General features: G+C 34.3%; 1 protein-coding gene across 1 annotated transcript in view; it reads left to right on the forward strand.

The window, feature by feature from the left end:
* Positions 1-20,494, forward strand: part of LOC150101525 (cytochrome P450 2J4-like) — a 29,316-nt gene extending 8,822 nt beyond the window's left edge. The window contains exons 5-8 of the mRNA XM_090400201.1: positions 11,574-11,689; positions 15,673-15,928; positions 18,928-19,115; positions 20,029-20,494. Coding sequence (XP_090256327.1) covers positions 11,574-11,689; positions 15,673-15,928; positions 18,928-19,115; positions 20,029-20,210 — 742 coding nt within the window. The 3' untranslated portion in view covers positions 20,211-20,494. The remainder of the gene's footprint in view (positions 1-11,573; positions 11,690-15,672; positions 15,929-18,927; positions 19,116-20,028) is intronic.
* Positions 20,495-24,217: the final 3,723 nt, after the last annotated feature.

Raw genomic sequence — 24,217 nt, forward strand, 5'->3', positions numbered from 1 at the left:
GTTGGCTTATGTCGTGTGTGTATATGTTAAATAGAATGGGAGATAGGACTGCTCTTTGCGGTACTCCACAGGTTACATGTACCTCTTTGCTGTGTGCTGATCCTATACGTGTGATGTGCTTTCTGTTTTTCGTGTATGCTTTAAACCACTGGAGTAGGCGACCTCCAATTCCGATATGGGTAAGTTTCGTTAACAAGGTTTTGTGTTAGTGTGTCAAATGCTTTTGTTAGGTCAATGAATACCACTAATGTTATTCTGTTTTTATCCAATGCAGCGTTTATTAGATCTATGAAATCTTCCAGGAGTGTTGCTGTTCCTTTATTTTTTTGAAAGCCATATTGAGTTTTGGGTATGATTTGAAAGTTTTCAACGTATGTGGAGAGTTTCTGATGTACAATGCGCTCCATGATTTGGTTGATTACAGGCAGCGTGGCGATTGGTCTGTAATTACTTATTATGTTTCTTTTTCCTTGTATGTGTATGGGTGTGATTAATGCAGTCTTCAGTGTTTCAGGTATGTGTCCCGTTTCGAAGATTTTATTTAACGGTTTTTGTATAACTGGAAGTAGGTCAGTTGAGTGTTTCTTGATGTCTTTTGGTCTGATTTCGTCTATCCCCGGTCCTTTGTTAGGATTAATTTGTTGAATTGCCAGTGATAGTTCTTCTTTTGTTACTGTGGGGAACCACATCGACTGGGTTGCTCGTGGACCTAGTAGAGAATGTTCGTATGTGTGAGGAAAGGTTGTTTCTTGTAGCTTTTGTACAGAGTTCACGAAGTGCTGATTAAAGTTGTTTTCCAGCTGTTTGAGGGATTTGGGGTCGCAGGCAAAGCTGTGTTTTATTGTTTCTTTGGCAGTGGTTCTGTGTATATTGTCCAGCATTTCATTAATCAGGTGCCAGGTTTCCTTTATATCATTCTGTGCTGTTGTTAATTTGTTGTTGTAATAGTTTTTTTTTTTTGCCGTTCGAATCTGGGTTGTTAGAAGATTCCGTTTTCTTTTGTATTCAGCTTTTAAAGAGATATTGTTCGGTGATTTCTTAAGTTGTTTCCATAGGGTATCTTTTCTTTGTATGTCTGTTAGTATGTTGTCTGTTATCCATGGATTTTGTTTCGTTTGGGGGCGTATTTTTATTTTTATTAATGCTTTGTTGTATATTTTGTTAAATGCAAGTTTAAGATTATTATATACAGCTTCAGCACAGTCTAAAGATGCTATCTGCATCCAGTCTGTTTTTCTGATTTCATCGTTCACTGCTGCTTCGTTTACAATGCTATGATACTGTTTTGTAGTCTCAGTGATTTTTATGGTTTCTGGTTCAGTGTGTAACTGCAATGCTGTGAAATTATGGTCTGCTAGTTTGCATGTTATGACGCCTGCTGTGTGGCTGTTTGGAGGGGCCCTTATATTTATATGATCAATGCAGGTTGAGGTTGTTGTGTTTCCGACTATCTCTTCTCGTGTATACGACTGTATGGATGGGGTTATGTTATATGCCGATAATAGGTCTAGGTATTGTTCTGTGTTGTTATTTATGTTCCTAATGTTTATATTAATGTCTCCTATTATTATCAAGTATTTTGAGGTGCCTACTTTCGTGGCTGAAAGCCATCTGTTTAGTTCTTCTGGGAATTTTGTGGTGCTTAAGTTGGGTGGTCTCTATATTGCGTTTAATATCAGGGAGTTTTCTTGTTTGATGTTTTTAATTTCGATGAATATGTTTTCTGCGTGTTCTAATTTATAGTTTATTTCTGTTACTTCTAGTTTATGTTTGGTAAATATTATTATACCACCGCCTCGTTTTGTTTGTCTGCAGTGTTTGTGTTGTTGGAAGTGTGGCATTTGGTAGGAGGATGCCTCTTGGTTTGTCGTAGATACTTCAGTCAGTATTAAAATGTCTATTTCGTCTATATCTTCCTTCAGATAAGCTTGCAGGGTCAGCCAGTATTTTTGAATGCTTCTGATGTTGATGTGGAGAATAGATAGTCCTTTTTGGGGGATTGTCAGTTGTTTCCATTCTGATATTGATTTCAGAATGTGGCAATTATCATGTTCCGGGGTGATTACGTCTGCTTGATGGTGTGCATTCATGTTGGTTGGGGTGCCGGTCCTTCTTTACGAGTTGTCAATATTCCTTTCAATGTGACAGCCTGTTGAGGTCATCTACGGATTTTATTTCGATTGGTTTTGAGTCTTGTGTCTTTCTAAGGAATATTTTGCTGTCTCTTATCCATATAAACTGGTAATTGTTTTCTGTTTTTACTTTCCTTGCTTGGTAGAATATTTTCTGATAGTGTGGAGTAAGGTATGCAGACAAATATATTGGGGTGTTGTCGGGGTCTCCTTTCAGATCCTTTACTACTGGATTTTTAATCCTGCTAGCTTTATAATAATAATAATAATAATAATAATAATTTTTTTAATATTTCTAAGATAAATTACATATAGTATATGAAGACAATTATGCATAACAAATAATAATAACAATAACAATAATAATAATAATAATAATAATAATAATTTTTTTTGAGGTTTTATAATTTTTTTTATTGTTCTTTCAAATATTTACATATGTACAATGATCATCTATTCAGTATATTATTTTACAAGATTCAGCACTTTGTGCTACATATAATGAGATTTAAATAGTAATGATGATAACAGTTTTTTTTTAGATATATATAACAATCAGAATAATAATTTACAATTATATTGTTCAGAGTTACATAAGTTGTATAGTATTACATTTTAAGGTTTACTATTTTTTTTTTCAAGTTTGAAAAGGTGTGATTATACAACAGTATTTACACATATGCAGTCTAAATATTATGTGTCCTTATATTCACAAACATACGGTGTAAACTCATGATTTACTTTTAAAATATATTTTTTTTTACATTGCATACATTTGTTACAGTTATTATATACATTACATACATTTGTTACTGTGGGGAACCACAGTAACAAATTATTATATAAATTACATTCATTTGCTTACATATGATACATTAATTACATTTGTTTACATGTGAAATTTACATTACGTACATTGGTTTACATATAATACATACATTGGTTTTCATGTGATACGTACATTACATGCATTTGGTTACATATGAAACATCTTGGATGAGAACTAATTTTTTTTTTTCCTTTCATCATCGAAGCTTATATGTAAGCTTATCTGAGGATGACACCAGTTGGTTATTATGTATTGTTTTTTTTTTTTTTTGCTGTGTTAGGATGCTACGAAATCTATGATTGAGAAATTCGCGCACGCGCACTCACACGTACACGCACGCGCACGCACCCCCCCCCACCCCCACACACAATAACTTGCAATGTATTGATGCTTTGCTGAACTGGAAGCCTGAGCGAATATATTGTGTTTCATTAAGTTCGTATGGTATTTTGGGTGAGTGTTTCTTGTTCGTAGTATGTCCTTAGAGCTCTTTTCAGGCTATTGTAGTTTGTAAGGTTTCTGTATTCAAAGGGTAATTGCTTATAATGTCTGGGATGTAGAAGTTTCGCGTGATCTTTCCGTAGTGATTATTGTATTTATATGTGATATAATTAGTAGTCTGAGATCTTGTTATACGGTATGTATTTCTAACTGTCCTGTAGTTGGCATCGAAATAATGTTTTAGCAAGGCTGCATAGTGACATAAATGTTTTGCTGTCAGTATTTTGTGTTCTGCCATTGCAATGTTTATAAGGTCGTGATTTTCTCTTTGTTCCGAAAAGATCAGTTTTGTCATTTTGTACTGTAGCGACATTAATCTATTTAATTTGTAAGGTAAACAGAAAGCATACGTTGTTGTAGCGTATCTTAGTATATTTTGGCATAGTGCTTTGTATATTAGTGTTTTTAGGCGTATGGGAATTATGTCTTTTAATCTGTAGAGTTTGCCAGTTATTGTTCGGAATTTGTTGTGTAGATGTTTTATATGGCTATTCCAGTTCATATCTGCATCGAGGTAAATTCCAAGGTATTGTATTGTTTCAACCTAAGTGATTGTAGTGGTTTTGCTGTTCTGTGTGCTTTTGGTGTTGGAAAGTGGATGTTGGATGGTTATATATTTGTTATCAACTGGTCGAGTCAGTGGATTTCTGAATATCATTAGTTTTGTCTTTTCTGAGTTTAGGTGTATGGAGTTTTTCGTGAGCCAGTTTATGATCAGATTTATATCATGTTGCATATTTGTTTGGGCTATGCTTGCGTTATTATGGATGAATATTTTTGCTGTATCGTCTGCCTATTGGAATATCTTACCTTTGACTGGTAACTGATTAATATCGTGCGTGTAAATGTTGAATAGAGTTGGGGAGAGTACAGCTCCTTGTGGTACACCACAGGTTACTGGTAGCTCTCTGCTTCGGTTTGACCCTATACGTGTGATATCTTTCTATTTTGGAGGTAGTTTGTAAACCACCTGTGAAGAGGCCCGTCTATTCCAACATGCCTCAGCTTTTCTAACAAGGTTTGATGTGTAAGGGTATCGAATGCTTTGGTGAGATCTATAAAGACTACCATGCCAATTTGGTTTATGTCTAAGGCGGTATTAATTACGCCTCTAACGTCTTCCAAGAGAGATGTTGTTCCCTTAATTTTCTGAAAACCAAATTGTGTTTTGGGGATAATATGAAAGATCTCAGTGTATGCTGTGAGTTTCTTCAGTATGATCCGCTCCATAATTTGATTGATAATTGGTAATGTTGTTATGGGTCTGTAATTGCTGATTAAATTTCTTTTTCCATGTTTGTATATGGGTGTAATTATGACGGTCTTTAGCATGCTTGGTATCTGTCCTGTTATAAATATTTTATTTATTAGTTTTAGTCGGATAGGACTTAAACTAGTTGCATTTTGCTTTATATATTTAGGTCTGATACATCTATTCCTGGGCCTTTGTTTGGTTTGATTTGATGTATTGTTGAGAGAAGTTCTGCTTCTTTTATGGTTGGGAACCATAATGTCTGTTTTGATCGCGGTGCAAGTGGAGGGTCTCGTTTTGTGATTGGGGGAATATTTCTGTGATGTTCTTGGATGGAATGTGCAAAGTATTGGTTAAAGTCATTTGCTAGTTGTTGGATAGGTTTTGCGTCTTTCATGAAGCTGTGTTTTATGGTTTTGGAGGCAGTGGTGTTGGGAACAGAATCTAGCATCGCATTGACCAGAAGCCAGGTTTGTTTCATGTTGTTTTGTGCGGAGGTTATTTTGTCTCTGTAGTAATACTAATAATAATAATAAGTATTATTATTATTATTCGCAAGTTTAGTCGCAAGCACGCTATTTCGATGCTCCCATATTTTGAGTTGCAAAGTAGATCTTTTCTTGTGGATTAAAATTTAATGTTAATCAGTGAACTCTGTTCTTCAAGACGAACATATAGATGTAAAAGCTGTAAGTATCTGTTAAGTAATAAGTAAAATATAAGTATTCAAAGTTCGAAGTATATGTTGGTGAACTACGCGAGAAGAGAACAAAGGAGGACGCTATATTAGTAAATACAGCAAGATCGTCAAACAAGAAGTATGAAGTGCTACAAATGCCAAGAAGATCTAACGTGGGAAGAAAACCACGTAACATGTAGGAACTGCCAAAGAAACATGCATTTTTTATGTTCAGGATTGTCCGAGACTACCTGGCAGCGAAAATCAAACAAGAATCGTGACGAGTGGAAGTGTCCCCATTGCAGAGATAACAAAGGAACGTCGCTTTCGACCGCAGGCGGAAAACAGCCAACGCAGAAAACAACCGCAGGCAGTAAACAGCCAACGCAGAAAACAACCGCAGGCAGTAAACAGCTATCAACAACAGAGGGAATTAAAAACAAAGAAAACAACAACGGAAACCCAGGTGAGCCATCTTTAAATGCATTACTTGAAAATAGATTACAAAACCTAAAAGACTGTTTAATCGATTTTGTTGGAGAACTATTTAAAAAACATACCGCACAAATTACAGAAAAATTTAACCAATACGAGGCATTTATTAAATTTAATAATAACTCGATAGAAGATATGTTACAGACGGGTAGTAATATTAAAAACTGCGTCAAAGAGCTAACTGAAAGACAGCATAATTTAATTAAAGAGACAACGGACCTACGGCAAGAACTAAACTCTCTAAAGCAACAGTACGAACTCTCACACCAACAGCAGCACAAAAATGACCTCCTCATAAATGGTCTCCCAGAAATAGCTACGGAACCTCTAAGAGACACTGTAATACAACTAAGCCAAAAAATCGGCTCCCCCATTGAAGCAAGAGACATCCAGTAAGTGCATCGGTTACCACAAAAAAGGAAAAGAGAAAATACTACCCGTCCTTCTCCCGTCGTAGTGCGACTCACCAACAGCCTAACAAAAACTACACTTATAAAAGCTAGCAGGATTAAAAATCCAGTAGTAAAGGATCTGAAAGGAGACCACGACAACACCCCAATATACTTGTCTGAATACCTTACTCCACACTATCAGAAAATATTCTACCAAGCAAGGAAAGTAAAAACAGAAAACAATTACCAGTTTACATGGATAAGTGACAGCAAAATATTCCTTAGAAAGACACAAGACTTAAAACCAATCGAAATAAAATCCGTAGATGACCTCAACAGGCTGTCACATTGAAAGGAATATTGACAACTCGTAAAGAAGTACCAGCACCCCAACCAACATGAATGCACACCATCAAGCAGACGTAATCACCCCGGAACATGATAATTGCCACATTCTCAAATCAATATCAGAATGGAAACAACTGATAATCCCCAGAAAAGGACTATCTATTCTCCACGTCAACATCAGAAGCATTCAAAAATACTGGCTGACCCTGAAAGCTTATCTGAAGGAAGATATAGACGAAATAGACATTTTAATACTGACTGAAGTATCTACGACAAACCAAGAGGCATCCTCCTACCAAATGCCACACTTCCAACAACATAAACACTGCAGACAAAGAAAACGAGTCGGTGGTATAATAATATTTACCAAACATAAACTAGAAGTAACAGAAATAAACTATAAATTAGAACACGCAGAAAACATATGCATGCAAATTAAAAACATAAAACAAGAAAACTCCCTGATATTAAACGCAATATACAGACCACCCAAGTTAAGCACCACAAAACTCCTAGAAGAACTAAACAGATGGCTTTCAGCCACGAAAGTAGGCACCTCAAAATACTTGATAATAATACGAGACATTAATATAAACATTAGGAACATAAATAACAACCCAGAACAATACCTAGCCCTATTATCGGCATATAACATAACCCCATCCATACAGTCGTATACACGAGAAGAGATAGTCGGAAACACAACAACCTCAACCTGCATTGATCATATAAATAAAAGGGCCCCCTCCAAACATCCACACAGCAGCCATCATAACATGCAAACTAGCAGACCATTATTTCACAGCATTGCAGTTACACACTGAACCAGAACCCATAAAAATCACTGAGACTACAAAACAGTATCATAGCATTGTAAACGAAGCAATAGTGAACGATGAAATCAGAAAAACAGACTGGATGCAGATAGCATCTTTAGACTGTGCTGAAGATGTATATAATAATCTTAAACTTGCATTTAACAAAATATACAACAAAGCATTAACAAAAATAAAAATACGCCCCCAAACGAAACAAAATCCATGGATAACAGACAACATACTAACAGACATACAAAGAAAAGATACCCTATGGAAACAACTTAAGAAATCACCGAACAATATCTCTTTAAAAGCTGAATACAAAAGAAAACGGAATCTTCTAACAACCCAGATTCGAACGGCAAAAAGAAACTATTACAGCAACAAATTAACAACAGCACACAATGATATAAAGGAAACCTGGTACCTGATTAATGAAATGCTGGACAATATACACAGAACCACTGCCATAGAAACAATAAAACTCAGCTTTGCCTGCGACCCCAAATCCCTCAAACAGTTGGCAAACAACTTTAATCAGCACTTCGTGAAACTCTGTCCAAAAGCTACAAGAAACAACCTATCCTCACACATACGAACATTCTCCACTAGGTCCACGAGCAACCCAGTCGATGTGGTTCCCCACAGTAACAAAATAAGAACTATCACTGGCAATTCAACAAATTAATCTTAACAAACGACCGGGGATAGACGGAATCAGACCAAAAGACATCAAGAAACATTCAACTGACCTACTTCCAGTTATACAAAAACTGTTAAATAAAATCTTCGAAACGGGACACATACCTGAAACACTGAAGACTGCATTAATCACACACATACACAAACAGGGAAAAAGAAACATAATAAGTAATTACAGACCTATCGCCACGCTGCCTGTAATCAACCAAATCATGGAGCGCATTGTACATCAGAAACTCTCCACATACGTTGAAAAATTTCAAATCATACCCAAAACACTATATGGCTTTCAAAAAAATAAAGGAACAGCAACACTCCTGGAAGATTTCACACATCTAATAAACGCTGCATTGGATAAAAACAGAATAACATTAGTGGTATTCATTGACCTAACAAAAGCATTTGACACACTAACACATAAAACCTTGTTTATGAAACTTACCCATATCGGAATTGGAGGTCGCCTACTCCAGTGATTTAAAGCATACACGAAAAACAGGAAGCACATCACACGTATAGGATCAGCACACAGCAAAGAGGTACATGTAACCTGTGGAGTACCGCAAGGAGCTGTCCTATCTCCCATTCTATTTAACATATACACACATGACATAAGCCAACTCCCCCTAAAAAGTAAAATCTTCCAGTATGCAGACGACACTGCCATGGTATCCATTCACAACACTGCAAAAACGCTTACGAAAATATGCAACACGACATCAATCAAATCACTAACTGGTTAACTGAAAACGGCATATATATAAACCCTGGAAAAACAAAGATAATGATAATCAAAAATCCGCAAACCGTGCCCACAGAAACTAAATATCTCACTATCAAACATTCATCCTCCTATACACAAAGTGCAGAACCTAAAATCACAACCATCACACAGATGAAAACAACACGCTACCTTGGACTTCACTTCATTGCAGATCAAAGTTGGAATAGCCATACAAACTACCTACATACCAAGCTTAGGATAATAGCAAGCGAACTATACAGATTAAAAGACATTGCCCCAACCCACATAAAAATGCTAATCTATAAAGCATTATGTGAAAACATATTAAGATATGCAATCACATCATACGCATTCTGTGCAGACTACAGACTTAACAGGCTACAATGGTTGCAAGATAAAATGATAAAACTGATATTCTGGGAACAACCCACTCTTATGCAGGAAGCATGGACAAAACACAACATATTTAAGGTGAAACACTTACGCCACTACACAGTCATGTTAAAACACTACTACAGCCCAACATATAGAGTAACCAGAACAACATATCAAATAACAAGACCATAGTCAACAAATTACATGACATATAAGTACAACAATCACTGAGTCAAAGCCACCCGAAACTTCTACGTACCTGACATGAGAAACAAACTACCGTTCAACAACAGAAACCTAGGAACATACAGATAGCTGAAACAGGCACTATATAAATATTATAGCGAGATTGAAAATTAGAGCAATTCCTGTTTCTCTCTCCCCCACCACACATACACACACACAGAAACCTACGACAACCCCTCCTATCAAAAAACTACCACTACAAGAACACAAAGAAACAAACACACCATGTCTAAATCCAACCCTATTTGCACAAAAAAAAAAGTTAAACGGTAATAGCAGTCGAAGTCTTTCAAGCACGTACCAACAAACAGTAAAATCAACACCTGGCTTGTGACCACTATAGGAACACAACCATGAAACCACCACCCTCTGTCATCTATTATCTTCCTCAGATAAGCTCTGCTAAGCTTCGAGGAAGAAAATGACTAACTTGCAAGTATCTGTTATACACACTTGTAATGCGTTATAAATATTATATACATATAATTACTACAGCAACTATGTATGTAATTCATCTGAGACAAAAAAAAAAAAAAAAAAAAAAAAAATTTGTACAATGCTTATTGTAATTCTGTAAATATTATTATTGTATGTAACTTATACTGAACATAATAAAATGTAAAATAATAATAATAATAATAATAATAATAATAATAATAATAATAATAATAATAATAATAATAATAATAATAATAATAATAATTTATTATTATTATTATTATTATTATTATTATTATTATTATTATTATTATTTATTTATTTATTTATTTTATTTTTTTATTTTTAATAATAATAAGCACAGCCTGTATCATTACAGTGAAGCTTGGTTGCAAACGGTAACAGCAAAAGTCGAGGATGAAGTAATAAGCTGCAAGAAAAATCCGTTAATTTTGCAACGAAAAGTCAATAAACTTCGAGCTGATTTGAACAACTTAAAGAGTCTTAAAAGAAGGACAGCTGAAAAATAATTGCATCAAAAACAAACTCATAAATACATATAATTTAGCGAATAAATCAATTACTGAAGTTACCGAAGAGCTAAAACAAAGAATTATGACGACTCCACCGAAACTTATTAAAATTAATAAGTTTTAAGCAAGAATAAATCAATACGAACCAAAAGTTTAACCAAAAAATAAACGACTATGTACACAAAATGCAATTTCGGAACCAACGTTATTTCTTTTAGTCTCTCCATAGAAATACAAATGCAAACAAACTTTCACCAGAAAAAGAAAAAAACACTCAAATTTTAGAAATCAATCTAGAATAGTTCTATTGAACATAATAAAGATGCCTCAAGGATTAAAGAAATAGAATCAGAAATGAAACAAGAACAAAAACAAAATGTCATTCTCATTTAAGAAATGGTCGGCGCACAAGCTAGAAAATTAAAAGAAAAGATTAATTTAAGGAAAATATAAATGAAGATTACGCATTCTGTTGACCAGTTCGTAGACATTATACAATTTTTCAATGTTGTATTCGAACTGGCTTTATAATTTTGTAGCTACAGATTGGCGACTAAACAGAATCTTTTTTTTTTCGCTTTTTTTTTTTGCTAGAGGTAGAATATATTTCCATATCCAGCCTTAGAGGAGCTCAATGATGGAATGCTCGTTCAGTTCAATTACAATCTAAATGCTTGAATAATATCGCAGATAACTGATTACCATGTGAACCCCCCCCCCCACACACACAAGAAATACAACCTGAATTCTACATTATTTCCCGATCTAAACCAAAACACAAATTTCATCTGATCAACGACTTATTATCTGAATATATTATTCCGACATTTTGTTCCTGTTGCACTGCGCATGTCTATAAAGAACGAAAATTCAGATAGCAATACATGTTTTTGTCAGTATTATTACATATATGCATTTCAATAAACTCAGTCATAATGTGGAGTTCCTAAATACCTTGAATACCATTGTGGAGACGAATTTATTAGGTGCTCACATATTTCTCAAAATGTATCAAAAAACGATATAATGGTGTGATTCGTTCGAGATATTTCTCTTAGTAATTATAGATTTTTCTGATTATATTTTAGGGATGAAATAGAGTCTGTTAAAAAGAATTTAGACATAGATTCCATTGGAAATTACGTTGACGGATTTGTAGCCGAAATGAAAAAACGAGAAAATGACCCAGAGAGTTCCTTCACCGGTAAGGTGTTTTTTTTTTGTGTGTGTGGTTTTTACCCGTGAAATTTTATTATAAATTTATAGTACAGTATTATCGTGGGTAGGATAAGGATCTTTTATGTATATTTTGCAATTTTTTATTCATTTTGATATAATCCGGAAAGGCTGCTCTACAGACGAAACATGAAAATTTTTCAAACCACTTCAGTTCCGCTGACTCGCTTATCTCCGATAAGTGGGACAGTTTCATCTAAACCAGGAGATAAACTTCATCTTCCCCCCCCCCCAAAAAAAAAAAACATGTGATAAACAAATGAAATGATTCTTGTTAATATTGTAGATATAAACAAGAATCTCTTAATGTAGAAAATTTCAAAATAACGCTATATTTCTTTTGACTTATCTTCTCTAATCGAATGCATTAAGAATTCATGTTATTTATTTTTTCTTCCATAATGTCAGTTCTGCATAAGAAAATCATTCTAAGTTCGATTCTAGATCATCGAGAATTTTTATATATATATTAACCAAAAACTCAAGAAGAACAACATCGATTGCAGATGAATATAAAGTATTGATATTAGTTAAGCTTATCACCATTCCTGGCGCACGATTGAATGCATTCAACTGCATCAATGGCGAAAGTGGCGGGCATCCCATGAAATCTGAAGAAAGTTTCGGACTTGCAAAGTACTTCTCCTAAGACCATTGGAGGTTAAACAATGTTTTGAGCAATCGTATATTCGTTTTTGTCTTTGAATAAAACATCCTGAAACGGAAAGTAAAAAAAAAAAAAATAATAATTTTAAAAACTTTTAAATATAAAATTAAGTCTTATACACGTGTTTCCTAATAATAACAACAAAATCTTAATGTAAGATAATTATAAATACGCATTTCGACTTTGAGGAGTTTTATTTAAACAGTGTGATTCTGTATTTTTCCTTCTTTCATAAATTTCTTCATTTCGTACTCTGTTTAAATAGCTCATACTTTTTTTCGATAGTAGAGATTTCAATTTTTTATTTTTATATGCATTTCTAGATGTTTTGTTACCCTCGTTAAAATCTTTAAATTATTTTTATCTGAATTCAAATCAGTTATAAATGATATGTCATTTTTTTCATTTATAGATGGTCGACGTTATATTATGACGGCATGAAGTTAGAATATCTCCTACTTGAGTAGTTCAAATGGAAGAGAATTTCCTCATTTCTATTATTATCTTTCTATTTTTGATTAATCCATGTTTTGTCTCTTTAGATTAATATGTTATTCCGTCTTATAGGTAAATTATTCAGTTTTTTATTTGTTTATTTTTGCAAGGTTGTTTCTCTCAAAAATTCTATTGTCAGTTGGTCTAGCATTTAGAAACCTCACAAAATCTGTTTTTAACTTAAAGCATCATTAATTCTCTCTCTCTCTCTCTCTCTCTCTCATTCAACTAGTGTGTTTTGAAGAATTCTGGAAGAACATAGACTTTTGTCACAAATGTGAATCACTGGCGTGTGCTGGAGTAATAGTTACAATCTCCGAAACTCAATCAACACCTAAGAGCTGTTAAACGTAGATGCCGAGGCTGTCACTACAGAGAATCCTGAAGGAGCTGGGTGACTCACGTACCTGAATGTACGTACTTGGGTGACTCACGTACCTTACGTACCTGAATGACGTACGAAAACGCAGTTTTCGTACGTCATTCAGGTGGGTCAGTAATTATCAGCAACAGAAGACACTGCACGGCGTGAATACTGTGAGCTCCTGATGGCCAATTTCTATGAAGATCAGTCTTTCTTCTACAACGTCTGGATCTCAAAGGAGGAGTATTCCCATCTAAGCGGTCATGTAAACAGACGAACCTATAGGTTTATTTGTTTCTCGAGATTTGAATTTGTGCAAGAGAAACCTCTTCACAGCGAGAAGGTCACCGCATGGTATTCGATTTCCAGCCATGGAACAATTAGGCCCAACTCCATTGAAGAGGGTCTGTAACTGTGGTCTTGAATATTGACCACTACATCGAGAATGTGTTGTTTTTGTTCACCCAGGAGTTGCATAGGATATGTCGCGCAACCAACATTCCACTTCGTGCACAGGTATTCCAACAGGACAGAGTAACATGTCACGCATCAAGTAGTTCTAAATACTATTTATCAGAACCCTTCCCCGGGAGGCTCATTTCGAAGTTCACAGAATTCCCATACCTTTCACCTTTTCATTAACTCACATCACTTAATGCCTTTGTTTTGGGTATTCTGAATGTTTGGGAATTTCACTGGTCTTCAGTCCTTGATGTACTAAGGCATAAAATTACACGATATGTAGAGCACATGTCCCAACCCTTGTTCTGGTAGATGACAGAGAATATTCGCATGCACTATGAATGCTGTCTAGCCACTTCGAGCACGTAATCTACCGTCGTTATGCTTTATTCGACCAAGATTCCACCTATAGATGTGGATGCATATATCATCAGGGATAAACATAGATTACTTTTAATAAACTTGTTTACTCCATAATACATATTGTTGTAGTTTTTCAGTGCTGTTTTGCTCCATACTCTATATGAAATTTCTTCTGCCCTTCCTTTATATTGTCTATAATTAACCTCATGGGCATTGGATCTGATCTGAAATATATTTTGTTTATTATTATTGTTCGATTTCAACATACCCAGTTTCAACATTCAATATCATTTTTTTTTCTCGACACATTTATTTTCCATGTGTGATTTAAAGGTGGCTGTACGAAGCTTATAATTTCCATATAACATGTCAGAGCGATGTCCCATATGGAGTGATGGATCCAAAGTTTCGACCAGAAAACTTTGTTATCCACCACTATGTGCATAATCTATAATCAATTTTTCTTACCATCCAAAACTATATCTTGTACTTCTCTAGACTGATCTTTCCTTAACACCATTTTCTGAGCATTTAGAAAATATCTGGTGAAAATGTCTAATAACATTCGTACTTCATAATTGTTTAGACCAAAATCCAAACATGATCAATGATTCTTATATTTTGTGTTGTCCTGTTCTCTACAACCTGTGCATTTAGATCTAAGATGATTATTCTCTTATTTTGAAGACTTCCTACCACTTCCTCTCAAACAATCTCTTATCCTTAATATAAAACAAACATTTTGCGTGTTATACTTGAGTAAGGTAATCACTTTCTTCCTTTACATGCAAATACAAGATTCATCATAAATCACTAATTCCATCACACTTTGCAAGTTTGTCATTTAGTTCTTGAGCGATGATACAACCAACACCATTTTTAATGGTTACTATATCATTACCAAAGAAAATAAATAATAAATAAATAAATAAAAGAAAGAAGACGTAGTCTCATCTTAAATTCATCTTTCCTTGTTGTTTTCCATTGCGTCACGCTCAATCCGAAATAAATTTTAATCGCATCTCCATCTTCGCATCTAATAACTCCTCATCTTTAGCTTAATGGAGTCAATGTTTTCTGTGTTTATATTTTCAGGTTCCTTTCCATTCCAGGTGGTTTTCTATGTCTTCGATTCTTTTGTTTCTTTTTATTTGTACATAACCCAATGCCAACTTGTTAGTGTTATCGCAGTTTTATCAGAGCTCGGTTAGCCACAAAAATAATGATTTGTAATTAATTTTCAAAAGTTTAATGTGGAAATTCTTCAATGTGGAAATTGGGATGCAGCTTATGAGGAATGAATTAGCTTATATTCATTTAAATTTCGATGTTCTAGCTGATTTTCAGAAAATTATCAAAATAAAGAAAACATTTTGATGAATTCTTTTAAGAATTTTTCCCTCCTTGATGTATTTAATGAAAGCGATTTTTTACACATATTAATGGACATTAACTCGCTGGGTTATGCAAAAATATGTTAAACCACTTACAATAAATAAATGCTAAATGCGAAATTCTTATAACATACATTAAAATATCAATAAATAAATATTCCTTCCAGCAAAATCCTCAAATAATTATTCTTTGGTTTTATATATAGAAACCATGTTAAATGGGAACGTCGGAATATTGTTTGGTGCAGGAAGCGACACCACGTCAAGAACAGTTACGTGGTCTCTTTTGATAATGGCTGCTTATCCTGATATTCAGAAACGCGTCCATGCGGAAATAGATGAAATTGTGGGTAAGGAAAGAATGCCATGTTGGGAGGACCGTCTTCATCTTCCCTATATTCAAGCGATATTGTTGGAAGTGTCCAGATGGAAAACGATTGTCCCACTAAACCTGCAAAGAGTGTAAGTGAAGTGTCCTCTCTATGTGTTTTTTTTTTCATTTAAAATTGAAGTAATATTTTTCAGTAGTTTTTATCTCATGTTTAATTTTGTTTGATAGTAATTTTGTGGTATTTCCATGGCCATTTTATATAAGTTCTTGAATGTATATTGTAGCATTTAACTGAAATGTATAAGTAATGAAATAAAAGCCTCGATTAAATGCGCAAACGTAGGATAAACAGTACTCTGAATTTGGACTAAAAACGTTATTTTATCTTATGTGTTTTCTTATTAAAGAGAAGTGGTTATTTAATAATAATAATAATAATAATAATAATAATAATAATAATAATAATAATAATAATAATAATGAATACCATAAATAATTCTAGAATTAACTTGTAAAGCGAGTTCTTTGTTCATTTCATATTTCTGCATCAGATATTTTTTAATTTATCAAAGCAGTTCGCCCTTTTAATTAGAAAAATCTATTTATTTAATAAAATCCTAAATTCCAACTTACTTTCTTACTTTGAGATCAAAGCGTTTGTAAAAAACCGTATATTTTCTAAAGTATGACACAGTAAATATAGAGATACGAGAATCCTTAAACACATCATTACTTTGAGGAAATTCTAAAAATGTTAATGCATGACTGTAAATTTCCATTTCATTTATTGAAATAAATTATGGAGAAGACCATTAACAATCAAATCCTGAATCACCTAGACACCTACCAACTAATCAGCAACCAGCAGTATGGATTCTGCCACTTGCGATATACAGCTGATCTTACTTTCACCACCCACCTATTGAATAACGCCATGGAAATAATCGATAAACTCATGTTGCTGATCTCGAAATTTCAAAGGCATTTGATCCAGATTTGCACAAGGGTCTACTTCACAAACTGTAATCCAATGGTTTATCTTTCACACAGTTTAGCCGGATCGCCAAATTTCTCACTGGTCAAGCACTTCGTGTCATGCTGAACGGTTTCCTCTCCTCAGATTTCTCCACTAATGCAGGAGTACCCCAGGGTTCGGTTCTTTCGTCTGCTCTCTTCCTCCTGTTCTGTACAAATGACCTGCTTTCACAGACTTTCAATCCTATCCATACCTTTGCTGATGATAATACACTCCATTGCTCCTTTTCATTCGGCAAACCATGTAGCGCTCAAGTATTAGAAACTTCGATATCTACCACGAACAGTGATCTGAACTCAGATTTCCTAATTATATCCCACTAGAACTATACCTTGTAAACTGCAATGCCACAAAACTCAGTTCTGTCTGATTTCTCGCAAGATAGAGGTCACATCCCTCCCTCTTACCTTCAGTGATAGTGAAATATCCAAACACGATGAGATTTCTCTTTTTGGATGACCTGCACCTCCGATCTTTCCTGGCACATCCATATATCAACTATAGCTTCTGCAGTTTGTGAAAACGTACAAAGGCCTACTTCACACTTCCATAGTTGCTAACTATATACAAATCCCAAATCCGCCCAGCCAATGAATAGTACTTCCATATTAGGAGCGGTGCACCAAAATCCTCTCTAAGACTCTTTCTACCCAGAAGATTAACTAATTAATTAATTAATTATCCCTCTCGCACACCCCCCCTTCACTCTCTTTCTCACAGACGTTCAGTTTCTGAATTGTATCTCTTCTACAGATACTTTCATGAACATTGCTCTGCTGCATTGGCCGCTTTTATTCCCCCATTCTCCTCCAAAATCATTAAAACAGGAGCCGCTGCTAACTAACACCCTTTTATATCCAACCCTGAAACTCACCGAACCAACTTCACTGCCTTCTTTTTCATTTCATTTATTTTGTCCTTTGAAATGCCTTCCTCATAGATTACAACCATCAAGTGTTCTTCCTATCTTCTATTACTTACCAGCATACAGGGGAAAAGTATCTACCATGTTAAAAATCCTTTAATCACTTTGCAAAAACTTAACTAAAGGTCAAAAATTGTTTATTCTCTGAGTTAGTTGAAAATTAAATAAATACGAATTTACCAATAAATAACGAATTAGTTTCAAAAGGTCAAGCAACATTCTATCTACATGAAATCTGTATTAAAGGAAGTTCGACTAACTTCAAGGGTGTATCTTCCTGCTGGTTATTCTAATTATATATCTGATCCACACACGAAACGCCACATGACCTAAAGCACATTAGCGCTGTATTAAGGGGAATAGAAAAAAGGAGGAATCTGTTTACGTTTTTTTTTTGAACAACTGTCACAGTATAGGCCCAGCATAGCACAAGTTGAACGGATTCTAGTGAAATTTAGTATTATGAAAATTTCAATCCATAGCACCTAATATTAAATTATTGGTACGTGAAAAATTCATCTACAATTTCAAATTAGATTAAATAATATCTACAATCTGGTTGAATAATATATAATGAAATTTATAATGAATAAATTTCTTTTTTTACCTCCCCCCATAATGAACCTTACTGATAAAATACAACTTTTACCTTGTTATCCGTGAAATGATCAACAGAAAATGTGTACCTTGATTTTCCACTTGTATCAGGCTATATCCGTTGCAATGTATTTGTCAAGCTAACAGAAAGAAAGAAAAAAAACTATGCTCAATTGTGCAATCAGCATTATAATAACCGCTTAACAATTACATTAGCAACTGTCTATATTGATCAATATTACATCAGGTGTGATATGTTTTGAAATATAAATTTCACGATATCATAATCAATATATTCTGTTTTAAGCAAGCTGATATTCGGTTGAAAAGATTTCATTAGAACTAATTTTAAAATATTCTTTTATTATCAATCAGTTAAATAGCATCAATTTCTTTAATTTTATATAAGGCAGGTAAATTATTATAACTCACGTACAATAACTCAAATTAAGTAAAATTTCGACAAATAATATTTTACAAATTCATGTACATTTTTCTACAACTCTCAGTTAATGAGTTAAACAACCAGCTGTGGGCAGAGATGTTTACTGTGATGTATTTCCTTCTTACAGAGCAGCTGAAGATTCAACAATAGGAAAATATGATATTCCTAAGGATAGCATAGTCATCGTCAACATTTATGCTATACATCGTGATCCAAAATATTGGAAAAATCCAGACATATTCAATCCAGAGAGGTTTTTATCTTCAGATGGAAAAACCGTGACGAAACCAGAATATCTTATTCCATTTTCAATGGGTAAGTCAGTAATCTCGACTAGACGCTGTTTGACTGTTGGTAATTTTATGCTATTTATACTATTTATATATGTATAAATTTTTATGCTATATATATATGTCGTCAGCAACACATCGGCGCATGTGGTTCATGCATGATTGCGTGCAAGGACATTTTATACTAAAATGTCCTTGCGCAGATAGCTAATACTGGAGACCAATACGATTAATATACAGTTTCTCTTCAAATTGAAAAATCTTGTTTATTTTTTCTTTAAAATTCACTGCGTCAAATGATAAACTCTTTCAATTCCTCTTTCAATTTTTCAAGTATTTCAAATAACACTCAGAAATAATAATACATCTAGTACGCATGGATTCTGAACGGCATTTATGTGCCTTCTGCAGTACAAAGTTTGGCGTAGTGTACGCGTACAGAACAACCATCAACCATTACGACTGCACATTCATCCCCACAATGTCAAAATTTATTACTGCAAGCTGTTTCATCTGCATTTACATCATTTCTGCGATTTCATATAATCTAGTTACTACTGTAACTGGATTATATCAAATTATTCCTCCGATATTGAAGACCAAGAAAGGAAAATAGAACATTGCTTGGATAACTTCAAGAATTCAATTAATACACTCATGAAGATAACCTGAAATGCAATTAAGTTCATCTTCATCTGTATGTTATTGTACCGGTTTGCTAAAAGTATTTTAGCAAATCTTTTTGGTTTGATAGCAATCAAATATTCGTAATGACCATTCATATTGCAATTAGTATTTCATAAATAGGTAGTAACGACTTAAATGAAAAATAAATTTTATTCAGTAATGAGGGTGTTGAGTTTATTTAATAAAATAAAATAATATCCAAACTAATTAAAATAAAAATTTATACTTATACACATTTGTTTGTTTTTCAGGGAAAAGGTCTTGTCCTGGCGAGAAAATGGCTCTCGTTTCAACCTTTTTATATTTTACAACGATCCTACAACAATTTCAGGTGAAATTTGCAGATGACTCATCGTTCGCTGATTTTCGTCATAAGCTTGAAGTTGATGTGAATCCAACGCGCCATAAACTAAGCTTTATAAAAAGGAAATAAATCATTATAATAATAAAAGAATTATTAAAAAGAACAAAATTTAAAAGCGTGATAGCGTTGTAATTAGTATTGCTTTCGTTTAATGATCTATAAGGGACATTTAACTGCAATATGGATCCTGCAATAATTTCGAGTATTACATTCTGCAATGATTTTGGTTATCCATCTGAGGATCATGTTTTATACATTTCCTTTGAAATTTATGAAAAAAAGCTAAATTTCGAAGACTGTGTTATATGTGGTTCTCCTTGTATTAAATTGGATTAAAGATGAAAGTGAAGTTATTATTGCTGAAAAGCATAAGCGAGAATTAACTATCATACGTTAGATATGTTCAGAAATATACTGTTCTTTTTGCCCTTTTTTATTTTAACCTTTTTTTAACTGAATTTCGATTCTTTCAACAATTAGCAATTAAAACCTTTAGAATTCCGATTACACAAATGTGTACTTCTATTTTCATTTTATATATATATGTATCATGGCGAATTTTTAATGATCTTGGTTTATTGCAATGGATTTTGTTACGATTCGGTTAAACTATTATACCAATCGATCACTCGGAAAATCTCAAAATGTTAATTGCATTCAGTTCACCTTAAAAAACTCACAGACTATCCACATCGCTAAAAGAATTTCACGACGCTGAACAGGATGGGATCTATCTCATTAATTACTATTTATGTAGAAAAAACAATCATTGGAACATCAAATGAAAATGAATTTCTGACATATCCAAATTAGGTTATTATAAGCGATGAATATACGAATCTCCGTAGTTCAGTCTGGTATAGACAAAGCCATTTGGTCGGAAACATCTGAGTTCGATTCTCTTCTAATGAATGAAGAATTCTTTCGATATATTTAGACTACAGCAGGTTTCTTACGGAGGTAGTGTTTTTTTTTTCATCATGAAGTTCGGGTTTTTTGTTCGCCAGAATAGCAACTTACTGGAGAGTGTCTTCTCTTGGATTACCTCAAATATCAGCATTTTATGAGTTGTCTCACTAGAATTATTGCATAAAATATAAAAAAAAGAAACATTTTACAAGTAAATGTTTGTTATGAGAGAGAGAGAGAGAGAGAGAGAGAAAGAGAGAAATGGGCAATTCCATAGGGAAGAACTGCCAATTACTCCTTCAGTAAAGCTGTTTTTCCAGCCAGTGAGGTGATAGCCGTTGATGTACTCAGAGAAAGAATATAGTGAAAGTAATTTGCATATAACAGACAAACAGGAAATTTGTAAAATACAGAAATCAAAAATAGAAATAAATGTGGTAGATGCATGAATAAACGAGTGTATTCGGTACGATAGTTCTTCAACTTAATCCTGCGCATGCTTTGATCAGTATAGCAATCATCTTAGAAAGTACTCTATGTTATCGCTTCCAGATGAATATTATACTGGCCATGTTAGTAACTCCCTGTAGACACCAAACTACCTGTTTGTAAAGATAAACGGTAAGAATATGATATAAAATAGCCAAGACTCTACTGGTGAACAAAATTTAAAATAAATAACTTAAGTAAAATAAATTAATAAATAAATAAAACAAAAAATATGGTATCACTGGTGCATTGTTTACAATGAGACAGGAATAAAACAAATCGTATTGTGGTAGTGCATAACTGAATATCAATGATATGATGACCATCGAGAAATGTTGGACAGTATAAGGATTGTCAAAAAGATCGCATTACAGAAGTCTACATAATATGCTCGAAAATATGGTCACGTATAATCAGTACGGCTTACGATTCCTCTCGCTAAACATTTCATGAGAGCCGTAAACTATGCTGGTAAACGTGTCTATAAGATTCTATAGCAATTAATCTCATTCTTCCACCAGAGCAGTCTTTATTTCTGCAAGTGACAAAGACAGTGACTGTCAGTGTGCATGTAGGACTAAGAGCGTCTAACATCATATTTAAGTATCGCGATCATACTGGCCACGGCAGTTGTTCGATTGCTTTATGATCAGTCTCTCGGTACCACTACGCGGTAATGATATCCCTATCTAGCAGGAGTGCGTCCGTTTATTATTCTGTCCCATTTGAGAACACTGTCTTCATTGTAAATGTCCTTTGCTCTGATGTTAGAGGGAGTACAGTGTTCCTCGTTCTCTCTCTCTCTCTCTGTCTCTCTCTCTCTCTCTCTCTCTCTCTCTCTCTCTGTCCAGATCAAACAACGTCTAAAATCTGTTTGTGGGCTGAAACAGGAGTCGTCACAGAGAGTAGAACAGTAGCGCTTCGTCAGAGCGCAAGTTCACATATTCTCGGTAACAGTTTCGATAAATTCTACCCTTTGTGATTAATTGAATGCAACCCACCGGTTGCTTCTATAGAATTCACTTAAATTGAGTGTTCTAAACAGATTCGGGGTGGAAATGTTTTCATTTGTAGTCGCAGTTCCTTCAAGGTCGCCGGAAGGCTACTTTAGATAGCTCTTAAAGCAATGATTCCTGTCACATAAAATTGCTTCCATAATGAGACCACACTTCGTGACATATCAAGCCTACGTGCCACCTTTGTCTACCACTGCTCGGCTTCAAGTCGACCAGCCTAGTTGGCCGAGTCCGCTCTCCAGGCAAAAGGCTGCGCGTTCGAATCCCGTCGTGGGCATGGATGTTTGTGATTGTCTGTGAAAATACTGGTGATGGTGGTGAAGAGAAGATGGCGTGGGTGTAGGTGATGCAATTGGTGGATGACGAGTGGATGAGGTTGAGGAGGAGTCAAATAATAATAATATATCAAAAAGCATCTACCAAATTACGTTTTCATCATGAAGGTACTGAAGATGTGGTCAACCCATCAAGTAATTTAGAAAACGAAACTGAAGTAATATGTTTTAAGTCATGTTTTTATATGCATGAGTAATTCATATACCTATTGGAAGGTAGATCAATTTCTTTTGAATACTCAGAATTTGTATGCCAAAATATCTATTACATCAAATATTTCTTTTCGAGGACCCTGTTATAAATAAAATATTCATGAAACGCATCGTGAATATAATTTTGATAATTTTGATAATTCATAATGTAAATTAAGTTAAGCGGACAATAAATCCCTCATTATTTTAAAGCCGGACGAAACTCGGAGATCTAAATCTAAGAGTTTCATGACGAAGAACTATCTGCGAGACCAAGCATAAGCCAACACCTGGGTGATCCAACACTAGGGCAACTCGGAGCAAAGGTGGAGCAAGTCCATCACTATCCTTAATATTTTCTTATAATGTATCCAGCTTTAAAATAATGAGGGATTTATTATCCCCTTAACTTAATTTACGCCGCCGGAAAATAGGCTCTTGGCTCTTTATCTTAGTAATAATAATATATGGGTACACCGCTCTGACAATCCGATAGTGGGGATATATATAATTTATGTTCACTTAAACCATGGTATTATTGAGTGAGGCGATTGAGTAGTTTTGATTTATCACTGATATATGAGTGATTAAGTGACACCAAGTGAGTTTTGATTGATTTAGTTAGTGATTTACTGATATTTTGATGAAAATAGTGTATATTCGTGTCTCAGGATTACGTATTATTCTCAAAGTATTGGAACCTTATTAAAAAAAGGACTACAGGAGCGTTTATGAGTTCCAGAACTCAGCAAAACTTACTAAGGGAAGTAGAAGACAATTCTTTATTTAACGTAGCAAAAACTAAGACCATGAAAAAGCCCCTAACGTTCGAAGAAGTTTACAGAGAGTTCCTAAGATTAGGAAAACTCTTAAACGATAACTGGCCAGGGAAGGTAAAACTGTACGACACATCCCCCCCCCCGCAGCAGTCACAGACGACATCATGGACGACCAAAAAACGAAGACGACACACACACTCAAGAACGCTTAGCATTCTTGCCACAATCAGAAGAACAAGCAACGCATAGCAACGCCTACCAAACAGCAGAATCGCACACAGACTTCCAGAAAGTACAAAAGAAAAGAAAAATATCTAACACAACAGAAATACCCAAAACAAGAGAAACAGACAAAG

The sequence above is a fragment of the Typopeltis vanoorti genome, chromosome 11 (genome assembly GCF_054136105.1).
Source record: "Typopeltis vanoorti isolate ZY-2024b chromosome 11, IOZ_Tvanoo_1.0, whole genome shotgun sequence".
Lineage (NCBI taxonomy): Eukaryota > Metazoa > Arthropoda > Arachnida > Uropygi > Thelyphonidae > Typopeltis > Typopeltis vanoorti.